Source organism: Condylostylus longicornis, unplaced genomic scaffold (genome assembly GCF_029603195.1).
Source record: "Condylostylus longicornis isolate FDR11 unplaced genomic scaffold, ASM2960319v2 ptg000018l, whole genome shotgun sequence".
In the NCBI taxonomy this organism is placed as follows: Eukaryota; Metazoa; Arthropoda; class Insecta; order Diptera; family Dolichopodidae; genus Condylostylus; species Condylostylus longicornis.
The window spans coordinates 13,679,318-13,704,974 of record NW_026577987.1 but is presented as its reverse complement, the minus strand read 5'-3'; the positions used below and the strand labels follow the sequence as shown (position 1 = coordinate 13,704,974).

At 24.4% G+C, this 25,657-nt stretch overlaps 1 protein-coding gene across 1 annotated transcript; it reads left to right on the top strand.

Moving 5' to 3' along the window:
- LOC129606389 (UNC93-like protein) lies at positions 1–22,111 on the top strand. The gene is made up of 8 exons (XM_055516697.1): positions 1–406; positions 7,406–7,527; positions 7,623–7,793; positions 16,257–16,503; positions 19,565–19,724; positions 20,176–20,443; positions 21,734–21,896; positions 21,954–22,111. Exons 1-8 carry the CDS (start codon positions 36–38, stop codon positions 22,069–22,071), a joined length of 1,620 nt encoding a protein of 539 aa, XP_055372672.1. The 5' UTR covers positions 1–35; the 3' UTR covers positions 22,072–22,111.
- The last annotated feature ends 3,546 nt before the right edge of the window (positions 22,112–25,657 follow it).

Genomic DNA, 25,657 nt, shown 5'->3' with positions numbered 1-25,657 from the left:
CCTATTTAATAAGAAAATAAAAAAAATAAATCATAATGAATGAAAATAAATCAAAAAAAGAAAATTTTACAAATTCAGGAAAAAATTATGCAACTAAAGAAAAACAAAATAATAATAAACTAGAAAATGGCGATGGTAAAAATTATAGAAATGGAAATGAATTTCCGAATAAATCATTAAAACCATTAGAATTTGAAAAAAATTATTCTGAAAATGAAAATTATCGAATAACAAAAAATGTTGTAATTATTGGAATTGCATTTATGATTCATTTCACAGCATTTCATGGTACAACAAACTTACAAAGTTCTATTAATTCAGATGCTGCACTTGGTACAACAACTTTAGCTATTATATACGGTTCTCTAATATTATCAAATATATTTTTACCAGTGACTGTAATAAGGTGAGTATTTTATTCTTAAACAAGAAAATTTTAACAAATTATTATAAAGGAAACAAAATTAAAACTTGCATTCTCATCGAGTAACTCACAGGAACAAGAGTTTTTTACTCAAACATTTTATAATATTAATCCCGAAATTGTGAGCTGGAAATTGAAACAGATTTACAAGTGTTTATTTTGGAATAAAATTGAAACTTTGTTTTTCACAGTGAATAAAAACGTATTTGTATAAAAAATCTTGGATAGCTATCGAAATTTATCAACATTTCATATTAGATAGACAAAAATTATTAAATTAATTTTAATTAGAGTTTTCTCCAAATTGGAAGTTTTGCTCAACATTTTAAGTAAATATCATTTCACATTTTCATTAAAAAAAATATTTTGTTTTGGTTTCTCTAATAATAATTAATATTTACTTAATTCCTTCATAATTTTAAAAAAAATTTTAATTATTTGGTTTTTTTTTTGCTTTTGTATGTACAAACGAAAGCAAAATATTAATTAACAATTTTTATCGAAAATATTTCTCTATGGCATTTTATTAGCAAAAAGAAAAAATGAAAAAAAAATTATATTTAGGAAATTTTTCTATATCAAATCACTTTATTCTAAATGAATTTTTCAACATTAAAATTTGGGGTGCTTTAATAAAAAATCCAAAAGATTTTGTCCAAAAAAATAGTCAAACTCTTGAATGCTGTAATGTGAAATTCGATTTATAATTTTATTAATCAGAGAAACACTATCTAGCTTTCAAGTATACCTAATCACTCAGTGAGTGGAGTTGCAATTGTAATCACTTACTTATATAAAAAAGAAATGTGAGAGAAGATTTGCAAAATGAACGTTCCATGAATTATTAGTAGTAGTAAGAGAGTTGGCAGGCAAGAGCGAATATCGTATGTTCGTACAATGTGATTTTCAAGCGAGAATGTTGGATTTCCAATCGGATTTTGAATTTTTCTCAAATTATTGACTAAACGTCTCACTTTCAAGAACAAAGTAAATAAATTTTGTATATATTTTAGAAAAAAACGCAATGCGGAACAATTCTTTTCACTCGAAAATTACATTATACAAATATATACTGACTTTCTTCTCACTTGGCGAATATAATAGGGATATACACCATCACGGTCAAAGTGTAAGGAAAAAAGTGACAGAAAAAGTTGTTTCATATTCTCTCACGTTTTTTCTCGCCATTATGTTAAGGGTATTCTCCATGTGTATTTTGACTGAAAAATATAAAAAATTCATTTACACTGTAATGGAAGATGAGAAGTCGTGTATTTTAAATTTTTAAAATTTAAAATACACGAAAATTTACATAAAATATTCAACAATTTTCGATTAATGCTAAGACCTTTTACAAGAAAGCTGAGTACTAAGTATAAGCATAAGAATAATAAAATATAAAATAAATTTGAACATATTTACATGAGTCTATTATAAGTTTATGGTGTTATGAACATCATATGGGCTTATGGTGTTAAAGTGTATGATAGTTTAATATTTTTTGGTTTCTGTAATATCCTTATTAGTAAGGCACTTGAAATTCTTTATTACGTGTTATATACATAATATACATATTTATATAATATTAGCATAATACACTATACGTAGATATTATTTAATATTATTTTCGTTTTTCTATTATACATAATGTATACATATAACACTTGTTATCTTTAGAAACACCAAAGTGATAATAACAATAATAATATTGAAACAAAGATTTAGCAATCAACTGATTAAATCTCATAAATATAAAACTATCAATCCTATGTGTATTATGACTATTATGCCCTCTAGATTAAACATTAACAATAATACATGATATATAAAAAAAAAAATTAATAATATGAGTCTGTCAAAATGAAAATCTCCTAAAATTATGAAAAAATAAGAGCAATGAGTGAAATGAGAGAAACATTTTTTTTAGATATTATAAAACTTTTTTCATAACCTCTCATTATTATTTTTTTTCTTTTATTTATTACTTTAACTTATATTGTAAATAAAGTTACACATAGAAGAGAGCAACTCATGTAAAGTAATTTAGTAAAGAGCACATTTAATAGAAAATGTCAATTGAAATACAGAGGATTTAAAAAGTAGCACAACTTTGAATAGTACAAGGGTGAAAGGAAATTTTTTTTTAAATGAAGTACTAAATTATAAAGTTCGAGGCCATAAACTTTTGACCCACAATTGTAAAATTTTGTGTTTCTACTGCGATAAACGAATGTAATTTCCACAGCTCTAAGATTTTCATAACTATAACGAAGTTCCACAAACATGATTTTATTTTTTAATAATTAATAACTTTATTTGTGATATGATTTTATACAAGGTGTTTTGCATAAGGTGGCAAATAATGTAATGTAATAATTCAGGAATGATTAAGTGCTGATAAATTCAGGGATTATATTCAATTTTCGCATGTTTTTAAACACATTCAACACGTTTTGGCAAAGCTTTAAGATCTCATCGTAGCGCATCGGAAAAAAAACAAAAAAAAAAAATAATAACACAAATTATTAAAAAAAAATCGAATTTAAAGAAAAAAAAAAATTAAACAAAAATTTATTCTGATTTTGGCGAGGTTTTTCTCAGAAACTATGGCACAAATCAAATTAATTGTAAGACCGAAAATAAAGAGCAATCAATTGCCTGTGAAACCAGCGTTAATGGTAACTTTATGTTACATAATTCAGAATTCATAAACATATATTTATATGCACAAAAAAATCTGATAACTTAGTTTTCAACAGACTGCGGCTCGAAACGAGTTTATCTGTGCCTTCCCTCCGCCATGCAAGTTTCCGCGGGAAACAGATCAAAGAATAACCCCTAAAATTATTTGCTACCTTATGCGAAAGACTTTTAACATAAAGTATTCGAAAGTAATTCTATTTTGCTAATTCATAAAAACTTTTAACTATACTATTCTATTTTTCGAAAAGTTGAATAAAAATATTTTCCAAAATCATAACACAGCAGGGCGAGTATTATTATTTGTATATTAAGAAAATAACATAGAATATTTTTTATTGATTTCCTGTCAGATTTAATAATAATTATCTTATACTGTCTATAAGATTAATGAAAATATTGTTAGGATGACAATATAAGAAATGTAGTTAAAATTCATCATTTTTTGTTTAACATTGATTACTTATGTATATTGCTTGTGTATGTAAATATGTAAAAGAAATGAAATTTATCATCTTTTGGAATAATAACCAAAGACAACCCTCAAATTTCATATGAAATTTTTTTTTACGTTAAAGAAAATATACAAGAAATATCGACTTTTTGTAATTATTATAAAAACAAAAACATATTTGTTTCTTATAGAAATGCAGAAATTTTCATTAGAAAAAAATTTTGTTTTCAAAATATTTTTCGGAACACAAGTATACATATTATTTTCCCACATACATAATCATTATTATTAATACATACGTTTTGAAAATATTCCCAATATTTCGATAGCTTCTACGAACTAAATCAAATCAATTAATTAAAATAGAAAATTTAATTGGAAAATACAATATGTACAATATATGTAGTAAACACAAGAGTTAAAAGGAGATTAATTAATTCTTTTTCAACCACAGCTTGCTTGATATTTTACTTATTTAATTCATATTATAGATATCTGAAACAGGAAAGCATTATTGGTTTTGAAATCATCATTTTTCCACAATCTAGAATGGAAATTTTCGAAAACTACAAAAAAGAATGTAGTATATCTTCCAAATTTATCCAGAATATTGTTACTATTACCAAAATCATTGTGATTGAAAATTTCTAGTTGAAATCCTAGTTCCTTTAAGCTTGAAAATCATAAACAAACGTACATTTCATATTTTTTGATTTATTAAATTTTTTTAGAAAAAAATTCCATTAATATTTTTCATATTTTCTAAGTATAGAGGAAAAGGATATTCTTTGAAATTTTTGCTATTTAGAGGATAAAATCAATTAAAATTCTTAATAATTTTTTGAGAATTTCTCTTTGGTTTATTCTTTACTCCATATTAAACAGATACATTTTTTTTACTCAAATATTTTAAGAACTTACATAATATTAAAGCTAAATGAAAAAGGGATTTGAGTCAAAATAAGAATTTTTAAAATTTTTTTGGTTACTTTTGTTGCGTTCTTCTGAGATGTTTCTTTTTTACCCTTCTCTTGATATCTCATTTAATAACATTTAAAATTCTTATTGTTTAATCTAAAGGACCCCAAAGATATTTTTTTGTTTCAAAAAAGACATCGAAACTAATTGCTTAAATCTTTTTATCTTTTTTTATGAGATCATATACTTAGATAAGAACTCTTTGAAAATTAAAAATTGTTCAAATAAAAATTTTAGAACTTGGTGAAAACTTTTCTATTATCTTACTTGATAAATATTCATAAAATATTTCCGTGTTAAATTTCTTTAACTAGTTTTTAAGGTCGGCTTTTTTGTCTGATTTTTGGCTATTGTTGTCATTTCGGGCTAGTGAAGTTATCTCGGCATATTTTTCTCATTTCGAGCTGTTGGTGTCATTTCGGACTAATGAAGTCATTTCGGACTAATGAAGTCATTTTGAACTAATGAAGCCGTTTCGGACATTTTGTCTTATGTCGAGCTATTAATATCATTTTGAGCTAATTATGCCATTCGGTTTGTTTTTGTTATATTGAGCTATTTTCGGTATTTTAGAATAATTTTGGAATTAATATTTTTTTTTTGAAAACCGTGAAAATACTCCTAATATATTCAGAAAGTTTTCCTCCCAAAAGACATAAATGTGATCATTCGTTTTTATTTGAATTAATATTTTTTTTACTAGAATTTTTCTTTGGCCTCCGTTTATTTATTGCTTTTTTGAATTTTAAAGAAATCTAGTACACTTGATCTTAAACTTTACAAATTTTTTTAATCTTAAAAGAAAAAAAAAAAATACTTTATGAAAAGTTATTTGCTTGCTTGGGTTCATAAGGACTGCTAACAACCCTTAATATACTCAACTTGATGATTGATGTTATTTACAAAAATATGCAGTACACTTATTTTGTTGAAAGCAGAAATGGTATTCATTTCATCATAATATTATCATCTGTTGCTTTTTCGTTTTTTTAATAAAAATTTTTCAATTCAATCTTTTTAAGTTCACACAAATTTGGATGGCTTTTTTAAAATTATGTAGATAACGTATGTACATAAGTATATAAACACACATATTACACACAATTTGAGAATAAAGAGAAAACAAATTTTTAAAATTGTTGTGTAAAAAAGTTTTGAATTTTTAATAAGTTCATTGTTTCAGGCATATATTAAAGTTCTATATAACTTAATCTATTCATCTTATGTAAAATTAAGAAATTTATTCTAACATATTGTTATAATTTTTGTGTTTAGTAGCTGGTCTATAAAGAAATGATCTAAAGTTGTATTAAAGTATTATAGGAACATTTTGTTCTAGTATCAAAATGGAATAACTAAAAAACTTTTTTGAAAATACATTGTTAATGAATATATCTAGTTAGAATTCTGCAAAAAGTGTCATGTGACTGAAACCCAAGACTTATAATGTGAAATTGAATTCAAATTGGAAGTATTTCAAGACATTTTTTCAAGCTTTTAATATAACTTAATTGAAAAATGTCTTCAGTATAATATGTCTGGTTATTAAAAGTTTATAAAGTATAAGGAACTTATTGGGCAACAAAAAACGAAACAGTATTTTTTTCCAAATTTCCAAGAAAAAGATTTTATAATGAACTCGACAAATTCAGAATGACATTCGGAAATCAATTAAAGTTGAAATTCATTATTCTAAAAATACAAAATATTGCAAATCTTTATCATTAAGATTTGATAGCTTTCAATGCCTGAAAAACGTATAAGTAAATATAATATCAAAATCAATTCCTCTAAATTTTCACATTATAATTTATGATTATCTTCTTCTGATATATTGGTTTGTGTCATGTGTAAATTTATTACTAAAAATGTACACTGTAATTCCTGGAAAATTTTATTATTGATATTTTCTTATTAGATTTTGCCAGTTATAGCTTGGAACTCTATTTTGTTCTCATAAATTAAAAATCAGTCCTATAGGTAGTCAATCCTACATATTAATCCTAAATAATATTATAGATTGCATTTTTTCTATATAGATTGTGTTTGTGCAAGCATACAAAATGTTATTGGATTTGATGTTTGAAAACCGCACGTATGATTTATAATTTCTTTAGTTTTAAAAACCATTTCCCTAATAGATTTTCATAATGAAATAGATAAGAGTATAAAACAGAATTGAAGAAAAACTATTAATTCATGTCATGTCCACTAGGTTTAGTATTCGTGTGATGAAAATTTTTTTTACCTTGTTTTTATTCACTTTTCTTTACTAAAAGGACACCTACATACAATTTTCTTTCTATTAAAAATTCAAACACGAATTAAAATTAATTTACGAGAATTTTTCAAAAACTGTTTCTTCAGTAAGTGAAATGAATTGATACATAATATACCATAAAATTGATGACAAAATATTCATTTTAGTAAAAATATGTGTTTGTAAATAGTATTCTTTGAATTTTATTGTTGGTGTTCTTTTACAAATCCATGTAAATTTATGTAACAACGTTGTTAACTATGCTATAATCTAGTATATTGAAATACATAAAGAAATTACCCTTAAGTTCCGATTATATAATTTCATATTTCAGATAAGTGTTGATTCCTATTATATTTGTTGTAGTACCAAAAAGCGAATATGAAAATTTCTTGGTTATATAACTGTTTTATGATGTTTGGTACAATAAATGTTTCCATAATATCTAGTATGTCCATATATAGTAGATTTACTTTAACGTTGGAAAATTCGCCTTATTATTATCACCTATTTCATATAGAATTACCTATATTAATCAAATAATTACCTATAAAATAACAAAAATTTCGGTTTTTGAAAATTTTTATAGATGGTTTGGTTGTAAATGGGCAATGGCATTTTCATTTATGGCCTATATGCCATATATAGCAGCACAATTTTATCCAAGTTTTTTAACATTTATACCAGCTGGATTAGGTGTTGGATTTGGTGGTACGTATTAGTTTTTTTTATTAGGTTTATTTTGATTGTTTTTATAAATTGATTTGAAAAAATTTTTTTTTATTTATTAATTATGCTTTATGTAGGTGGTCCATTATGGTGTGCAAAATGTACTTATTTATCAATTGTAGCTGAAGCAACAAATAAAATTGTTGGTAAAACAATAGGTGGTGATGTTACAGTTGTTCGATATTTTGCTGTTTTCTTTGTATTTTATCAATTAGCACAAGTTTGGGGCAATTTAATTTCATCATCAGGTAATTTTATATTTTAATATTAAATTTCAGTGTTATTATTCCATAATATTTAAATAATGAAATTTCTGTTTAGACAAAATTAAATCCGAAAACTAAAATTCTGATAAATTCTTTTTAAAAATGAATACTCTTTGGGAAACCGACATATAACTTAAGTTCTCTTCAAAAGATTAAAGGAAATAATGCCGGCCATCATAACTCCGGAATCGCAATCTCATTTGTATTTAAGTCAATTTAATGTGTTTGTATTTGAATTCAATTTAAAATGATTTTACTCTTTCAAAGATTGAAAATCACAAATGTTCTTTGCCGTTTATGTTAAAGAGAAAAAAGTTATATGAAATTAACCTTTCATTTTCATGAAAAAAAAAAACCTTAAGACACGAAAAGAAAAGCAAATTTGGTATTCATAGACCTGAAAATTATTTATACATACAAAAAACTTTTATATATGCACAATCATGTGTGTCATATGTGTAAGAATAAAATATAAAAACAACTTTAATAAATTGAATATTTTCGTTATAAATTCTCTTATATTTTATTATATTTTAGTCGTGACTACCCTTAAGAAAATAAAAGATGACATTTCACGCAATTTCATCTACATATAAATGTATATTCAAGAAACTGTTAAAGGAAAACAAAATTGTTATAATTTTCATTTTATTGCTACATAATAACTTAGCCCGTTTCCTTTTTACGAACACGAGTAATACATAAGAGTCTTGCACTTTTATTACCCTTAGAAATTGCTTGTTTACCACAATATTATATTTATTTTCATGTATGTATGTATGTATATTCGAAATATTTATATACATTTTTATAATATAATATAAAATACGCATCAAAAATTACATGTTCTTTAACGCACTCATATATATTAAAGAATAATATTACTTTAATATGTTACGCTCAAATTACTCTCATGACAATACATCAGAGAGAAAAAAAAATTGTTCATTTAACGCTTTAATCCATTATAGGGAAAATAAAATGTAAATAAATAAATAGGCCTATAATATCAAGGTTAGTGTGTCAACATTAAACGTGTAGTAAAATATAAAGGTGTACACACTTTGGCGCTATTAAACATGTTCAATTATTCAAGTAAGAAGATTGTTTCTATAATTTATTACAAAACATTATTGTTGAAAGATATTGTTGATCAAAACTTTTTATCAGATTCATTTGAAAATTCATTCAGTAGGAAAATCAGAGAGTTTTGTAAATGTCGGTATAATGGCACCAAATATAATTCACAACTCTCATTTTAAAAGCGAATCAAGTGCATTTATTTTGTGTAGATCGTTAATTAATGCGTGCAGCGTATATTTTATATCAAGACAATGAACATATGCACAAATCAGAACTAATACAATAAAATTTACTTGCTAATTTAATTGTATTTAAACTCATTTGCATGTTTAAATTATCTGTAATTCAAAAATGTAAGTGCATACAAATTAAGGAATAAACAGTGTACGAGTATAAATTTTACTACTTATAGTATGCAATATAGTGTACTAAAGAACTTGTGTTGAGATTTTACCTGCATGATATTTGTATATATAAATTTTGTACATTTGTACAATGATATAAAATCACATAAAATTTTAAAAACGACATATACTCGTATGAGATGTTTTCATAAATGATAAATCTTATGTGTTCAGCACATAACCAAAAGCAATGTGTATTATCTAATTTAGAGAAAGATTTACAGAAAATTACGGAAATCCCTTTTAAACACTTCATTCCAATTTTAAGAACGTTAGTAAGCTTTTAGTTAACACACCAAGCAAAATCTAAATTTGGCTCTTAATAGAGTTTCGCTCTGTGAGATCCGAATTTCCTGAAAAGTTCGTCAGTTAGTTTCGGTAGCAAGCAGAATTCAAATATTTAATTTCATGAAATTACGTCAATTACTTCCGAAAATATGGTAAAAAATGTGTAATCAGCCCGTAGTTTTGTTTTAGAGCCCTGATTTTTCCAAAAAATTTACAGGTTAATTGTTTTAACACCCCGAATTCAAATATTAAATTTCACGGGATATTGGCTCTTAATATGCGCAAAAATTTAAAATCGGCACGAAAAAAGATTATAGAGGTGAGATAGCCAAAATAAATTCACATAGAACATTTCGTCAAAATTGATCTAGCCGAAACTGAGACATCCTTCAGACCGACATCGCTCTAAAAGCAGTTTACTTAGGTTCTTTATCATGGAGAAGTGTGTTTCCATCGAAAATTTGATATACGAAATTTAAATGCCATCAAATAACTTCCTCCTCTATATGTAATACGTCGTCGGTAAACATGCTTTCTGAAACTGGAAAGTATTTAGTGATAAATTATCAACATCTTCTAAAATATTGCCACTGTCTTGAAATAAAGTCTTTGATAGATACGAAAACTTCCACTATATACTCAAAATTCTCTTCTATTTTTCTCCCGATCAGAATTCTTTCTTATCCAATTTACATTCACTCAATCTTAATGAATTTTGTATTATTTTAATTAAAATACTATCACTACCATTGAATTTTTAATTGAATAAATTTTTTTAAAATTAATATTAAATTTTAATTTAACTTTTCCACAAAGTTTCTATAATGCACACAGCATACGCATAAAATTCCTCTTCGAAAAAGAAATCGAATTTACAAAAATCTTATAATACTCGTATTATGTAAGTAATGACATGAATTATGACATTTAAAGTAACAGTATGAAATAACTCTGTTATACACTCTTTTCTTTTGTACATAAAAGTTTACTTATATAATAACTGCATGGGCTCTTTTCAAAATTTGTCAAAATTTTCAATATCAATGAATATAAGGCAACAACATGCCTTATAATATATGAGTCTATATATTTGAATAAATTTGAAATATATGATGTTATATGGGGACTTGTAGAAATTTTCTCTGTCATGACCAATTTGTCATATGATAAGTGTAATTTGGATTGGAAAAAATATGAAAATAACCTGAAAAATTTATGAAAAATGAATTGAACTAAAATTTTTTAAAAACAATTTTTGCCTATTCGATATGAATAAAGGTTAAGGATAACCAGGTTAAGGATAAAGGATGTTAAATGATTTTTTCAGTTGTGTACAAACATTCACTATTTTTAGGTAAACAAAAAGTTATAAGTAGAAATTTTGAAAAAAGAGAATTTTAAAGATTTCTTCCAATCAATACTGAAATTTTAAAAGCTTATCAAAATTATTTTAGAAAACTCTTTGTTCCTTCGTCGAGTTCAATTTTTAATAAATTCTAATAAACACTTTTTCAATAAATTTCAAATTCTCAAAAATTCATTTATATTATTTGGACACCTGTGTTTTTCTGTAAAGCATATTAATCTCCTAATCTTTTTCCTATAATATTTGTGGTGCATTTAGAAATTATCGCGATTCGTTTTATCGTTAATTCATTACTACTTTTTCTCTTAAAATTCTATAATAAAAAAATTTTTTGGTATATCTGCTTTAAATGATTTTTTAAAGAGGTGATATTAAAACACTTCTATATATTATTCAAGTAAATAGCCTAAAATAACTGTAAAAATAAATATCCTTTACTTTAAACGCTTTTAAAATGGTTATTTAAATGAAAAAATATGTAAATTTATTTATATATTTAAAGGAAATATGTAAGTATGTATGTATTGTAATGATATAAATTTAGAGTTAATCATGTTAGCTATGAGGTACGAGGTGTGTTAAGAATTTTAATGAAGGCACTAAAATATTTGATTTCTCAAAATTTAAAATTATAGTTTCGATTTGTAGTTCGGTTTTCAATACGTATTGTAAGTGAGCTATTTATGAAGTCCATAATATATGTATACATGTTAACATATAAATACTAGATCAAATTAAAACAGAATTTTTTCCAAAAAATATTTCATAAAAAGTGCCTATTACTTTTACTATTTCCGTCCGTCCGTCGAAATCTTTACAAAACTTCCACACCCTTGATGATAGAAAGTTCAAATTTCAGGTGTTCCCTTTTGGAATTTTTGATATCGTTTCTCTTTTAGACCGCAGGTTTAGCCTTCTTCACAATATTTCTCCAGACAACTCGATCTTGTGCACAATGTTGCCAGTTTTGTACACCCATTTTTCTGGTATCAATTTCAATATTATCTTTCCACCTTACTCTCGGTCTGCCTCTAGCCCGGTTATGTAATGGTCTTGCTTTGAATATTTTAATTTGCGCTCGATTTTCATTCATACGTATTAAATGACCTGCCCATCTTAATCGTTGTGCTTTTACAAGACTCCTACAGACCGCAGGTTGTAGGAGTCTGAAATCTTAGCAGTTCATTTCGTTAGAAGAAAAATTTTTTTCATCTCCATCGACTCTGAAAATATATCTCCATCGAATATATCTGAAACTGTAAGTTTTTCTAAATTTCTAGAAATACGGAAAGCTATAACGGTTAATCTAATGTTATTAAAGTAAAAGAAAATTATTTTTCTTAACTTACCTAAAATATAACCCTTAAATTCAATGCATTATGTTAAGACCTTTTTAAATTTTTTTTGTTTTATTTCAATGATTCCATGCATCGCTCATCCCAAATATATGCAATTTTTGAAATAGTTGAATCGTATATGAATGAAACTGATTTTAATAATTTAGTGTTTAGTGCTTAATAATGTAGTGCAGATTGTTTTTAAAAGCAGTATTTTCACATGTTGAAGGAAAAAGTGCTACATTACAAGCCACTGGTTTGACGCATCTTTATTTTAAGTAAATACGGTCTTAAATACAAAAAAAATGCTTATAAATTTTCCAATTTACCGATATAGGTATGAAAAATGTAAAATCAATTTTTTTATACCTTTGTGCACTTCATACATACTTATATATGAACATAAAAAGTAATTGAGTACCTTTTCTTTTTTAGTCATTCTTATATTTTTTGCGTATACTTATTCCTAACGTACAAATACCCTTTAAATATCCGCCAATAATAATGCGAATCTTTAATGTGTCTGTTAGTTAGCTGTTGTGGGTTTATAAGTAAATAATAATGGATTTTCTTTGATAAAATAAAAGGATATAGAAATTTACATAAAATTAAAATTTTCAGGTTAAGAAGGTTACAAAGGATAATAAAAATCTTAATGCATTTAAGAAAAAAAAAAAAGAAAAAAATCTATTTTCACTTTAACTTAAAGTGTTTATTAGAATTTTTTTTTCTGCTTAATATCTTAAAATATTATTACAAACACACAAACAATTAAAACCAAAAAGTGTAGAAAATTTAGTGAAAAACTTAAAATTTGAATATTTTTAATTTTCCATAATTTTCTTTTTTCGCAACTCTTTTGCAAATATGAGAAATTTAAAACAGAAAAGAGGAATGGAAATTATTTTGAAAATTTAATTTTTGCATCATTCTTAATAATCCTTTATTTTTATTATAGCACTATTAGAGACGATTATCAGGGTTTTTAAATCTTTATTTTTAAAATACAAAAAGAAAAAATTTTTCTTAATTGAAGTTTTAAAAATTTAATTTAAAATTTTTTTTAATTTCTAAATGAAATCAAGAATTACGAAATATTAATAAAAATATCTGCAATTTGAGGGTGTGCATGAATTAAATTTTACGTTATTTCAACTACCCATTGAAATTGGTCAAAGCTTTTGGATACTTAAGTTCTCAAATTACCTCAATTGTTGAAATATGAGTAAAATTTTAAATGCTGTATTATTTAACTTAAATGGTACTCACCATATAATAATTTTTTTTTTGGCTACAGAATAATCATCGCATTTTACACCTAGCTCTTAATGAATGAAAGGAATTTCAACAAAACAAACGTTCCCCCCCCCCCTCCATTTTTGTATTTTTTCATTGTTAAACCTTCACAAAAGTTAATTGCTACAGCCCATCATGGAAATTTTTGTATTAAAACTTTTTTTTAGAATTTTATACTCGTATGCATTTAACCATCTTCATTTTAACTATTATCAAATAAAAAAAAATGTTGTTGTAAATAATAGCCGTGAGAATAATTATTACCTCGTGGCTGATAATTATTGCTATATACATATATTCTGCTCTCTCAGGAGAAAATAATATAATAAAAGAACACGCGTTAAAATTATTGCTCTCAAAATAAAATTCAAAAATATCTTTACTATAGGTACTTTAATAAAATTTATATTCTTAAATGTACTTACCTTTTATATGTTTTATAAAATAAAATAAAATATAAAAGCCAAATAAAATCTTTGAATACAACCGAAAATGAAATAAAAATTCTTGTTTTTTATTATAGGTCAACGCAAAATATAAAAAAGAAAGTTCAAAATTACTAAATTATGCCATAATCATAATTTCCACCAAATGAAAATTTTGTCTTTGCGTATATATAGCCTATAATAATATAATTTTCTTCTTCCCTTTACTCTGTAAACGTTCCCGGAATAATAAATTTTCTTAAACAAGCATGTACACACTCAGTTCAACCATTCTGTTTCACTATGCTCAATTCGTAATAAAAACAAAAAAATTTAACATGGCCTTAAAGCCATTTTGCCATCAAATATATACAAGGAGGCAAAATATTATAAAATAAAAAAAATCCATAATAAATTTTTAAAAGTATCGTGAAAGTTGCTTTGAGGAGAGCAAAAAAGGAACAGTTAAAGTAAGAAGTAAACAGTAAAAGGAAAATCAATAATCGAAAAAGAATATGCGATGACAATGAAAATAAATATTTCAGGATTTTAAGGATTTAAAAAAAAATATAAAAACAAAAATAAAAATTCAAAAAGGAAATTTAATTTTGCACTTAAACGAAAAAAATACAAAAACGAAAAAAAATTACAAGAAAAAACAATGGAATTGTTATCGGAGCCTTAAAGAAATCAAATTATAGGCCGTCATATTTTAACTCTTAAAAAGAATTTTATTCTCTTTTTTCTGTAATTTTGTCATTTTTACTGCGGTTACGACTCTTTTACAATATACGTTCGAATTTAATATAATTGGGAGGAATTATAGATTTTTGTGTTTTATAGTGAAAATCAAAATGGAACAATAAAATTATTTAATAGGTTTAAAGAAGCTGTAAAAAATTCGTAAATAATTGTATGGTTTAAATGAATTTTTGTGCAATAAAATTTACAATAGTACAATAGTAAAATGTATATTTACAATAGTACTTTAAATTTAAGTTTTTAATAAAATATTATTTAAAAAATTGTGTATTTTAACAGAATATTTGAGTGAGTGTTCGTAGTTTTTGATCGAAATTTTAGAAATATTGCAAAAAAAAATTAAGTTTAATAAAGGAAAATTATATAACACGCAGGCTGGAGATGCGGGTAGATGAATACCGGATGATAAACAAGAAAGATACCTTTTTATACTATTTCTGCAAGTGTTCGACTCTAGACAAGGCCCGAAAGGATATGTGGGCCGGAGAAGCATTCCATGGGTGGAAGATGTATCTATGAATATCGGGAAATTTTTTAGTTTTCTCAAAAGTTTTGGGAGGCTTATATAGGTGACCCTTGATCGAATGTTGTATGACAACCTTGTGGTCACGGAGTCTTAATAATAAAACGGAAAATGTATGCTAAATGACCTTCATGTGGAACCAGCTACTCACATTTATTACTATATATCCATATGAGAAATACACGTTCAATCAAAAATTAATACCTACTTTAATTTGGGAGTTAATTTTTACTTTCATACGACATTACATAAAGCTTAAAACAACGTTCTATTTATAAAATAATTTAGTTATTCCAAGAGTAATTTAGAGTGTTGTATACAACTTTAAACAAAGCGCAAGTATTTTGTCCATGTAGTACAATACATTACGTAATTTTATTAATAAACCTACAAACATTTGAATAGTTAAATCGAAAAATTTATTATTGTTGAAATTATTTGTGGTGATGAACAGTTTAAGTCTTGATTATGTGAAATTTTTTAACCAATTTTTTTTTAGAAATCTTTGTACTTTTTTTTTTTTTTTTTTTTTCCTTTGTTCACTCCTAGAAGGAGCATAGGGCTTAGTGTATGATTTCTCATGCACTAGTTTCATAGCGTCATAGGGTTTAACTAGGTAGGTGACTAGCCTGCCGTAGTTTTTATTTATATATTAATTATTTGAGGTTATTAATATTTACTGTTTATTTTTCTTAGTTTTTTTTTAATATCGAATATTAGGAATATTTGAAAATTACTTGTATAATATTTTTATTAGTATTGTATATTAAGTTATAATAATATTGAATATAATTTTTATAGTGACCTGACCGGGGTTTGAACCCGAGACCCTTCGGTTAAAGGACCGGTGCCATAACCACTGCACCAATGGTCAGATAAAATCTTTGTACTTGCCAATGCTTAATAAATTTACAATTATTTTTCAATTATATTTATTTTTATATATTTTTATTTTTTATAGTGCTAACATTTTCAACGGGAACTTCATCATATTATGAAAATTTAACAATGTTAAGTAATTTAAATGAAATTCAAAATAATGTTGGAGAAATTTGTGGTGCAAATTTTTGTCCTGGTATTGATGCTAAAGTTAATTCTAATTTAATACCACCAGATCCAGCAAAAATTCGTACGCTTTCTGGAATATTTTTAATTTGTATGGCAATAGCATTTTCTTTAATAGCATTATTTGTGGATAACCCTAAAAGGTAAAATAAAGAAATAAAATTAAATTATACTTATAAATTTAAGAGACAAACCGAGACAAAAGAGAAGAAAATATTAATTTGCAAAAATATTTATTTTATAAGAGAAGCAGAAAAAAACAACACGAGAAAATTTTCATTTACACTTTTATATTTACTAAATCCTTATTTTTATCCTTAAAAAAATAAATAAAAAAATTTCAACTAGCTATACAAAATCAATTTGTTGAAATTCGCTTTATAATGGGAAAAAAAATTCTTCAAATAAATTTTAAATTTCAATAATAATTTTTTTTTTTGTTTTTTGTGAAAAATTATGGCTTTTAAATAATATTAAGGAATAAATTTTAAAATTCACATTTTTGTTATGCTATGTGTATGGGTACACATGTACGAATGAAAATATACATATTGGTATATTTGTGTGTATATACGCACAAATAGCTTTTCAATGCCAATTATTTTAAAGTATTAAATCGATATGTCCTTGAGAATTCAAAAATTATTTTCTTCTTTTATAACAAAAAACCGAAAAAAAGAAACAATTCATCTTTTGACATGTATATGAAATGCTATATTGTCAGCTGGTATACAGTCAAAATACAATGTATATAATATATTTTTCCCTTGATGGTTACTTACACAATATATTAACTTGTGACACTTTCATTAATATTTATTATCACATAACAACACAGTTCTCTATATATTATACCTATACAGCCCTCATATGAGTATTCTAATATTTTATTTAGTAAACAAATAATAGTTGACCCGGAAAATTCTAAGTAAATAGAATAGAAAATGATTCATAACGGTATACCAATTGTATATAATTTATTTGAAATTGGAAAACACTTGATAAAATATTATTCTTTCTTTGTCATCTACTATATAGGTTAGTCTAACATACCAGTTGAATAAGAATAAAATGTTTGTAGGTGAATAGGGAAGGATACAGGGAAAAATTTTAAAATATTTAATTTATTATTATTAAAAATGGTATAGTTGATTTTTATATAGCAAAATTGTTGTTAATTATATTTTATAAAATCAAAATTTTAAATTAATTTTATCGATTTGTAAGTGTTAAAATGGTGTTGTTCAATAAGTACAGTTGAATACCATGAACATAGTAAACGATACACAACATAAAATTAAAATGTGCCGCAAAAACACCATCAGATTTGCTGGTATCAAAATAAATTTGAGTAATTTTAATGATTTTCTATAGCAATTTGTGAGTAATAATATCATGCCAGAGTTAATCGACTGAGATGAAAGTTTATTTAATCACATACCCATAAGCGAATGGCAATTTTTTCACTAAACATTTTGAGCTTTAAAAAAGGTAGCAAAAATACTGAATTTTCTTTCATGGAAAAAAATCTTTTTTATAAACTCCATATTTGCTTTTGATACTTGAAAAAAAAACACAAACAATAAAAAAAAAAAAAATTTGAGGAAATAAAACAAAATAAATAAATAAAAATGAAATCAAAAAGTTTCCTGTTTCATTTTATCATCGAGATTTATGTTACACCAAGTTAATCAAATAAATAACAAGAATAAACAACAAAAAAAAAAAAAAACTTTATTTTTCGTCCTTTTTGTTTCCAAAATATTCTTAAGATAATAATTCTTAACAAACAGAGAAATTTTTTGAATAAAACTTTAAGTAGTAAATTGATTAAGACCTTGTATTGCATAAATGTCTTATAGTGTTTATCTCACACCACCTCAAAAAAAAAATTCAAAAAAAAAATTTATTCCATAGTTTCAGTTCCTTTTTATAACAAAATATTCAAATAAAGTATAAATTTTATATTCATTTGTATTTTGCGAGAGAGAGGAAGAGAAAAAGAGTGAGAGAATTTTAAATCTCTTCTAGAAATATTGTTATTGTCATACTGGACTGTCATGTTAGTTGACAAAACAATGAGAATATGGGTATTGTTTTAACATGGGTCTATCATTATAAAATATCTTGATTATGGTTGCTAATAACTATGTTGCGGTCGGTATATTCTATTTGTTGCCGTGTTGTGATAGTTGTCAAAAAAGTTTAATTCTTAATGTTGCTAAAGGGGATAGAAAAAAAAAGATTAGAAAATTTATAAAAAATTCAAATTTACAATTTTAATTTTAAATTTCTCATAATAATACAAAAAAAATATCAATTGAGCTTAGTTTATTTTGAAGTGGAAAATGTTGTTTATTAAGTTCCATATATCGTTTTTCTAGTGACCTTATAACACGCTCTGAACATTAATTTCTGTTATTTTTACAAACTGATCTTCTAAACAGAAAAAATTACTTCTGCTGTTCGTTTGTTTCCGCGTAACACAATTTAGTTTCGATTTTGCTTATGATAACAACGATTTGAAATTTTTGACCTAAAAGTATGCAATTTTTTTTTTGTAAAAACCTCTTACAATTCAAAATTTATATGGAATAAGGCAAAAAAGGCGAAGTAGATTCAAATAAACCACGGAGAAATTATAATAATTGACTTATTCGTTTTCAAATTAATTGTCTAGTGAAATTTATTAAAATTTAGATAATACTTAGCCAAATTAAAGTGAGAAATTTGACCAAACTAACAAAATTTTTCAAAAGAGAAAATGGGTGTGGTCGTATAGTAAAATTTTTCGGCATAAAATATTCAAGTTGACACTCAGTTTATGGCTAGAAAGTTGATTATTAATTGATTTAAAGAATCTAAACAATATATTTTATGGTCATACATGATTTCGGGCTGACAGGTCTACGAAAACCAATTATGAATTCGAATATGTGATTAAAACATTTTTGTAATAAGAATTGATAACAGATTTTGAAACCCGAAGAAAATGGAATAACTAAGTATGAAAAGAAATGAAAATTTTACAAATACTGTTTTAGTCAGAGCCTTTTCAAAATAGTTATAAAATAGACTTGGTTTAGTCATAACTATAGTTTGATTGAAATTGGAAAGTTTTTGACTAAATAAAGAATTAAATTAAATTTCAATAACATTTCAACCTTTAATTTTAATTTTCAAAATTTATTTAAAATATTACAGATATGGTGTTACGAGAAAAAATGCAAGTCAAGGTCTAACGGGAATAAAACTTTTATCGGTGACATTAAAATTATTATCCGAAAAATATCAATTGTTGATATTACCAATTACAATGTTCATTGGTGCTGAGGAAGCATTTATAGCTGTTGATTTTACAGTAGTAAGTATGCACAAATAATATGAAAGCAATATTTTTTTTTTCAGAATATAATTTATTCATTATATTTTTATTGTGATCTATTAACGCCATATAGAAATGGCAATTTGCTTCTATGCTATTTGAGTTTTCTAGGCAAAAATATTTTCTTACTGATAGTTGGATTTTCCTAATAAATTAAAATTTATAAATTAGAATCTATAGTTTTGAATTTTAATTTAAACTTTTTAAGATTTATTTTTTCTACCAAAAATTTCGAGGAAGATTAAAACTAAAATTCAAAATTAATTAGCTTAGCGTAGTTTCACAATCTGTTGAAAGTAGTTTTATTATCTTGTTAGTAAGTCTTAATTTACTTGAAGCAAGTATTTTTCAGCATAAGCAATTTTCATTTAAAATTTTAGTATTATTTTGACCATGTATGCAATTATTTTCTTTTTCAATTTATTTTTAGTCTTTTATTGCTTGCGGTTGGGGAATATCACGTATTGGATTTGCAATGATTTGTTTTGGCATATCAAATGCAATTGCTGCTGGTTTTGCTGGTGCAGTTGCAAAATATTTTGGAAGAATAAGTATTATGATATTCGTTTATTTATTACAAGGTTCATTATTAATATGGATGTATAATTGGCGTGCAGTTGAAAACGACTATATTAGTTATTGTGTTCTGGCTGCTATATGGGGTGTATGTGATGGTATTTGGCTTGTAAATGTAAATGGTAAATATAAAATTTATTAAATTTTTATATTACATAGAAACAAATGTGGATATTGTGGATATGGCAAATTATATTGTGTTGTAAAATTTTTATATGTATATAAAAAAAAATAAATTTGATAGTAAAGGTCTTCGTACCGTGATAAATAACGAAATATTTTACTGATGTCCATAAATTTTTCCTTAAAATATGCTCTAGGTACAGCATTTAATTAGATTTAATTTTATGTAACATTTGTTCTGTATTACAAAAAATACTGAAAAAATTAAATTCAATTACAATTTTTGTTACAGAACTATTTTTCATGATATTTTAATTTTTAATTGAAGATTAAATACCGCTATATTTTTACGAGTTCATGTATATTTTGAATATTAATTTTTGTGCTCTTGCTATAATTGCAAAACTGTGTTAAGACTATGAACTCAAAAAAATATTTACATTTTTTATCATGTTCTAAAAATTTGAAATTTTTATAATAATATTTATGACCCATTAAAAAAAGAATTACCGTTCTCCGAATTTTTCGCAAACTTCCTTAGATAGTACTGGTGACAAACAGAAGTTAATTATTAATTTTCAAGAAAATCCATCAATAATTTTCAAAGATACTGTTAAAATTAGTAAAATCGGCCCCTAATGAAAATTAATTTTCCGAGTTTTAATATATTCCAAAAATTAACTAGTTTATTGTTTTAACACCCTAATTTAAAATCCTAAATTTTAAGGAAATCTCTTTATATACGCAAAAACGGAAATTCGACATGAAGTAAAAGTATAGTTGCTCTTAATATATATTAATTATCGTAAATAATTTATATATACGTAAAAACAAATTTACAACAATATACTTGATTGGTATCCATAATACAAGTAGTTGGGTTATTCACACGGTCCAAAAACACTATGAAGATAGTTTGGCGAAAAACCTATTAGAATTCGGTTCATAAAAAAATCATAAAATCACAATAATTATAATAAGTAATCTTTATAACTTATCGTAATTATGGACAACAACCGGTAGAAAATTATTATATATTATGTTCTTTTATGAATATCTCTCTATTATTTAGGGCGCCATCTATTAGAAAATAGAGTATCTAAACTTGATATTTTTTAAAAATTTTACAAAAGTTCAAAACAAAAAAAAAGGGAAGGCAAATTAAAGATAAGAAACAATTTCAAACAGAATGAAATAGTGCTAGGATATGCATATTTAAAACACAAATAATTTGATTTGTAAACTGCTACCTACATATTAATAATTTATATGCTTTCTAATATTTTCAGCATTCTGTGGTATTTTATTCCCTAAAAATGAAATCGCTGCATATGGTAATTTTAGATTATGGGAATCAACTGGTTCTGTGATTGGTTATGCTATTAGTCCATATTTGTGTACTTCAACAAAATTATTAGCTTTAATTGCTTTAATGACAGCTGGAATGATAGGGTACATTTCGAATAAATTAAAATGCTTATGAAATTTTATTCTCTTTTCATATTTTAGATATGGCAGTATTGAATTTCTTGAACGAAAACAAAAAGGAATTGTTGATCGAAAAAATATTGAATTAATTGAGACTGGAGATTTAAGATATGGTGAAGAAAAACTTGATGATTTATAATATAGTGTTTTATTAATATTAATAATTTTTTAAATAAATTGTTGTTAAGTTGTTACTTTTTTAATTTTTACAATAATGGTATTTTTAATAACAAATCAATATTATTATTATAACAGATGTGATAACATATTATAATACGAGTAATAATATCAATGTTCACATCTGTTTACTGTTAAGCACTAAATAATTCAAAAAAATTTACTCAAGTTAAGACAGTTTTCGTATTCTGAAAAAGATATAACACTACTTTTTCATTATTTATTAATTTGCTTGTTAATAGATTAGTAATCTGCTTGTCACTGCTGGAGTGATTTTGTTACAATTTGTTATGTTGCCAAATATAATTATTGGAAGACTATGGGAACTATAGTAGAAATATTGTTGTTTTATGAAGCGGTTAGTATAGATATTGAAGAATTATAGAGAGGATTAGCAAATTCTATATCAAAGAGCTGAAACACTACTCTTGTGAATATGCATATTTGCCAAAATCTATACATAAGCATTTTATATTAACGGCAAACAATTAGCCTTATTCTACTAGACGCGTCACATTTCATTTGTCAAGTTGCATTTGTTTTGTTATTCTAGCAGGCGCGAAATGTGATGCGACCAGAAAAAGTAAGACTCCAAATTTTTTGATGTTAAAAGGTTAGAATATTGCTTTTAAATAAACTGGTGACAAAAAAAATATAAATAATAAATACTAAATTAGAAAAAGAAAGGTGTTTTAGATTTTTTTTTATGAAATGGAAGCGATTAAAAAAATTGAGAAAACTAATTTTCCGATTAAAATTTGAGATTGCTGTTTATTGTTTATACTTTTACACTGTAATTAAAAAAATTACTCAATATTACTATTAAAATATCTAATTATACTTATTATCTGAATGTTTAAGCACAAAATATTTAAATTGTTTTTCGAATCTATATCGTGTTATGATTGGTTACGCTGGTAAAATGTTTTGCTCTGCAATAATTATCTATTCTCCATTTTCTTTAAATTTTAGTTTTCAACAACTTTTATATCTCGGTCGACAACAAAATATATAAGGCTAAATGTGATAAGAAATGTGATATTTTTCAAAAATACGTCTACAAGAATAACATTTTGTGATAAATGGTGGGACGCGCGTCTAATAGAATAGCAAATCTGTCAAATAACACATTTTTATATGCGACGCGTCTAGCAGATTAAGGTTATAGATATAGCATGCAGCAATCTACCACAAGAATTTCAAGGTTCAAAATGGAGTGTTTTTTAAATAATTTAAAACTTATTGTTCTTTTATTTTTAGATATTTTCAATTTTATTGTTTTTATTTCGATAATAGCTAAATAGTTTACAATAAATTTATTAACTTAAATAATAATAATTTATAATAATAATTAATAATTAATAATAATAATTAATAATAATATATCATTAGTTATCAATTAATAAATTTTTAAATCCTAGAATTTTTAACTACAAATTAGCAGCTAAAATTTTTTACTTTTTAATTTTAATTTTTCATTTTTTTTTTTTGTTTTGTATGTTTTCTATTTAATTATCAACTTAAAAACTATTTAAAATAAAATTCCTTAAAGTCTTACAATTATTTTTGTTTTTTTTTTTTTTATTATAAATTTTTTAAATTTTGTCTGTTCATTTTATTTTTCTTTATTCCTTAACGAAATTTAAGTATACATCATAATTTTTTTTTTTTGTTTTTGAATATTTGATAATTTTTTAATCACATCAATTAATCTGTTTAATTTTTACGCTTTTATTTTTTATTTTATTTAAAATGGTTCTAAATTTTTAATTTTTTTGTTGATAATTTTGTTATCGTATTAAAAATTCCAAATGTTGTTCTTAATTCCATTTTTTTTTTATTATTTTTTAAATTTTTGTTTTTTGTTCAAAATAGCTAGTATCCGTTTTTGTCTAAAATGTCCTAGAATAATGTTTTTTAAAATAATAATATTTTTTCTTGGACTTAATAATAGTCAATTTCTATTTACTTTTCAATTGGTTTCGTTAATAATCGTATACTTTTCATATATATATATATATATAATATTATTAAGTATATGAGTACAGACAAAAATTTAATCAATAGCGTTTAACTAATTTGAAAATTCTTGTACTATTTAATACTGTATTACTATACAAAATTTAAAGTATAAATTCTAATGGGTTAATAAGGTATAAATATGTAGGGTAATACAGAATTGTTGTAACAATTCAGGTTCTGTTAGCTCAGGTTTTGAGAATTAGTATTTTGAGAACAGGGATTATTAAAAACAGAATTTTCAGATAATCACTACACTAAATGAGATTTACGAATAAAAAAGTAATTTGTTAAAAAATAAATTTATTCATAATATTAAATAATAAGATATCATTTATTAATTATGAAAACCGGTTAAACAATGTGCAATAAATCTATTGGGAAAATCTCAAAACCTGTTGTTTATTATTGCAAATTAAATTAAAAAATTTCACATGGTTTCAATATTAAGACAAAATATAATAGACTCGTAGTTATGAACAGGCACAATATAAACGATCATTTAAGGGAACACAAAATTACTTTTACTGATTACTTATGTTATATACGAACTAAAGCTAACCTATATGAAATTTTCAAATAAAATTGAACATAAACATGTACGAAAACCTTTTAAAATGAAAAAGATATAAAAAAAAATAATTTTGTTTTTTGAACACCTTCTGACATTATTATTATTGTTTCATATTAATTGCGAGTCTACTATGATAACAAAAATGGTACATAATATGTAAATATATAGGGTGATTCAGTAAAGAGTACAATATTATATATAATTGTTTAGGGCATTAAAAATGGGTAATATTTTTGCTTAGAACTAGTTATCAAATTTCAACGGTTTTCGAAGTACAAAGATTTTGTTAATTTTTTACGAAATTTCTGCTTGTCCAAGTTGTTTTGCTTACACCTTCCGTTCCGATCAAGATAAAAGACACTTCTTAAATTTTAATTTAAGCTTATTAAACATTAAAAATTTTTTTTTATGGTACAGGTGATATAACAGAAAAACCATTTGTATTTCAAGATTTTTAAGATCTTAATTCACAAAATTGTCACTATTTTTAATTTTTATTGATTTTAAGTGGTGTAAATATCAACTGTTACTAATATTCTTGATCACAATTATTTATTATTAGTTATTTTTTTATAAAAAATTGTAAGATCTCTATTATTTGAACAAATCTAAGATTGTAAGATCTCTATTATGTGAATAAATTTTCTATCTTTTTCGGAAGGAAAAATTATAAGCAAAACAGCTTTAGCAAGCAGAAATTTCATTTTAATTCATTTAAATCCATGTATCTCGGAAGTTGTTGAGATTTGACAACTATGTTCGTTGTCCCAAGCAATGATATACATAGAATATTGTTATTATTCTTTACTGAATTTGTAAATCAATTAAAATTTTCGTATGTTATTGTTAACTTTTATTTCTATTTAAAATACTCATATACTTAATTATATAATATAAATTTTTTAAAGAACATAAATAATTTTGTAACTACTTTCGATTTCGATATAATAATAAT

Coding starts and splice junctions, on each gene's coding strand:
- LOC129606389 (XM_055516697.1), top strand. CDS start 36: ATGAATGAAAATAAATCAAAAAAAGAAAATTTTACAAATTCAGGAAAA. Junction 19,725..20,175: donor TAGCTGTTGATTTTACAGTA/GTAAGTATGCAC, acceptor ATTTATTTTTAG/TCTTTTATTGCTTGCGGTTG. Junction 20,444..21,733: donor TTGGCTTGTAAATGTAAATG/GTAAATATAAAA, acceptor TAATATTTTCAG/CATTCTGTGGTATTTTATTC.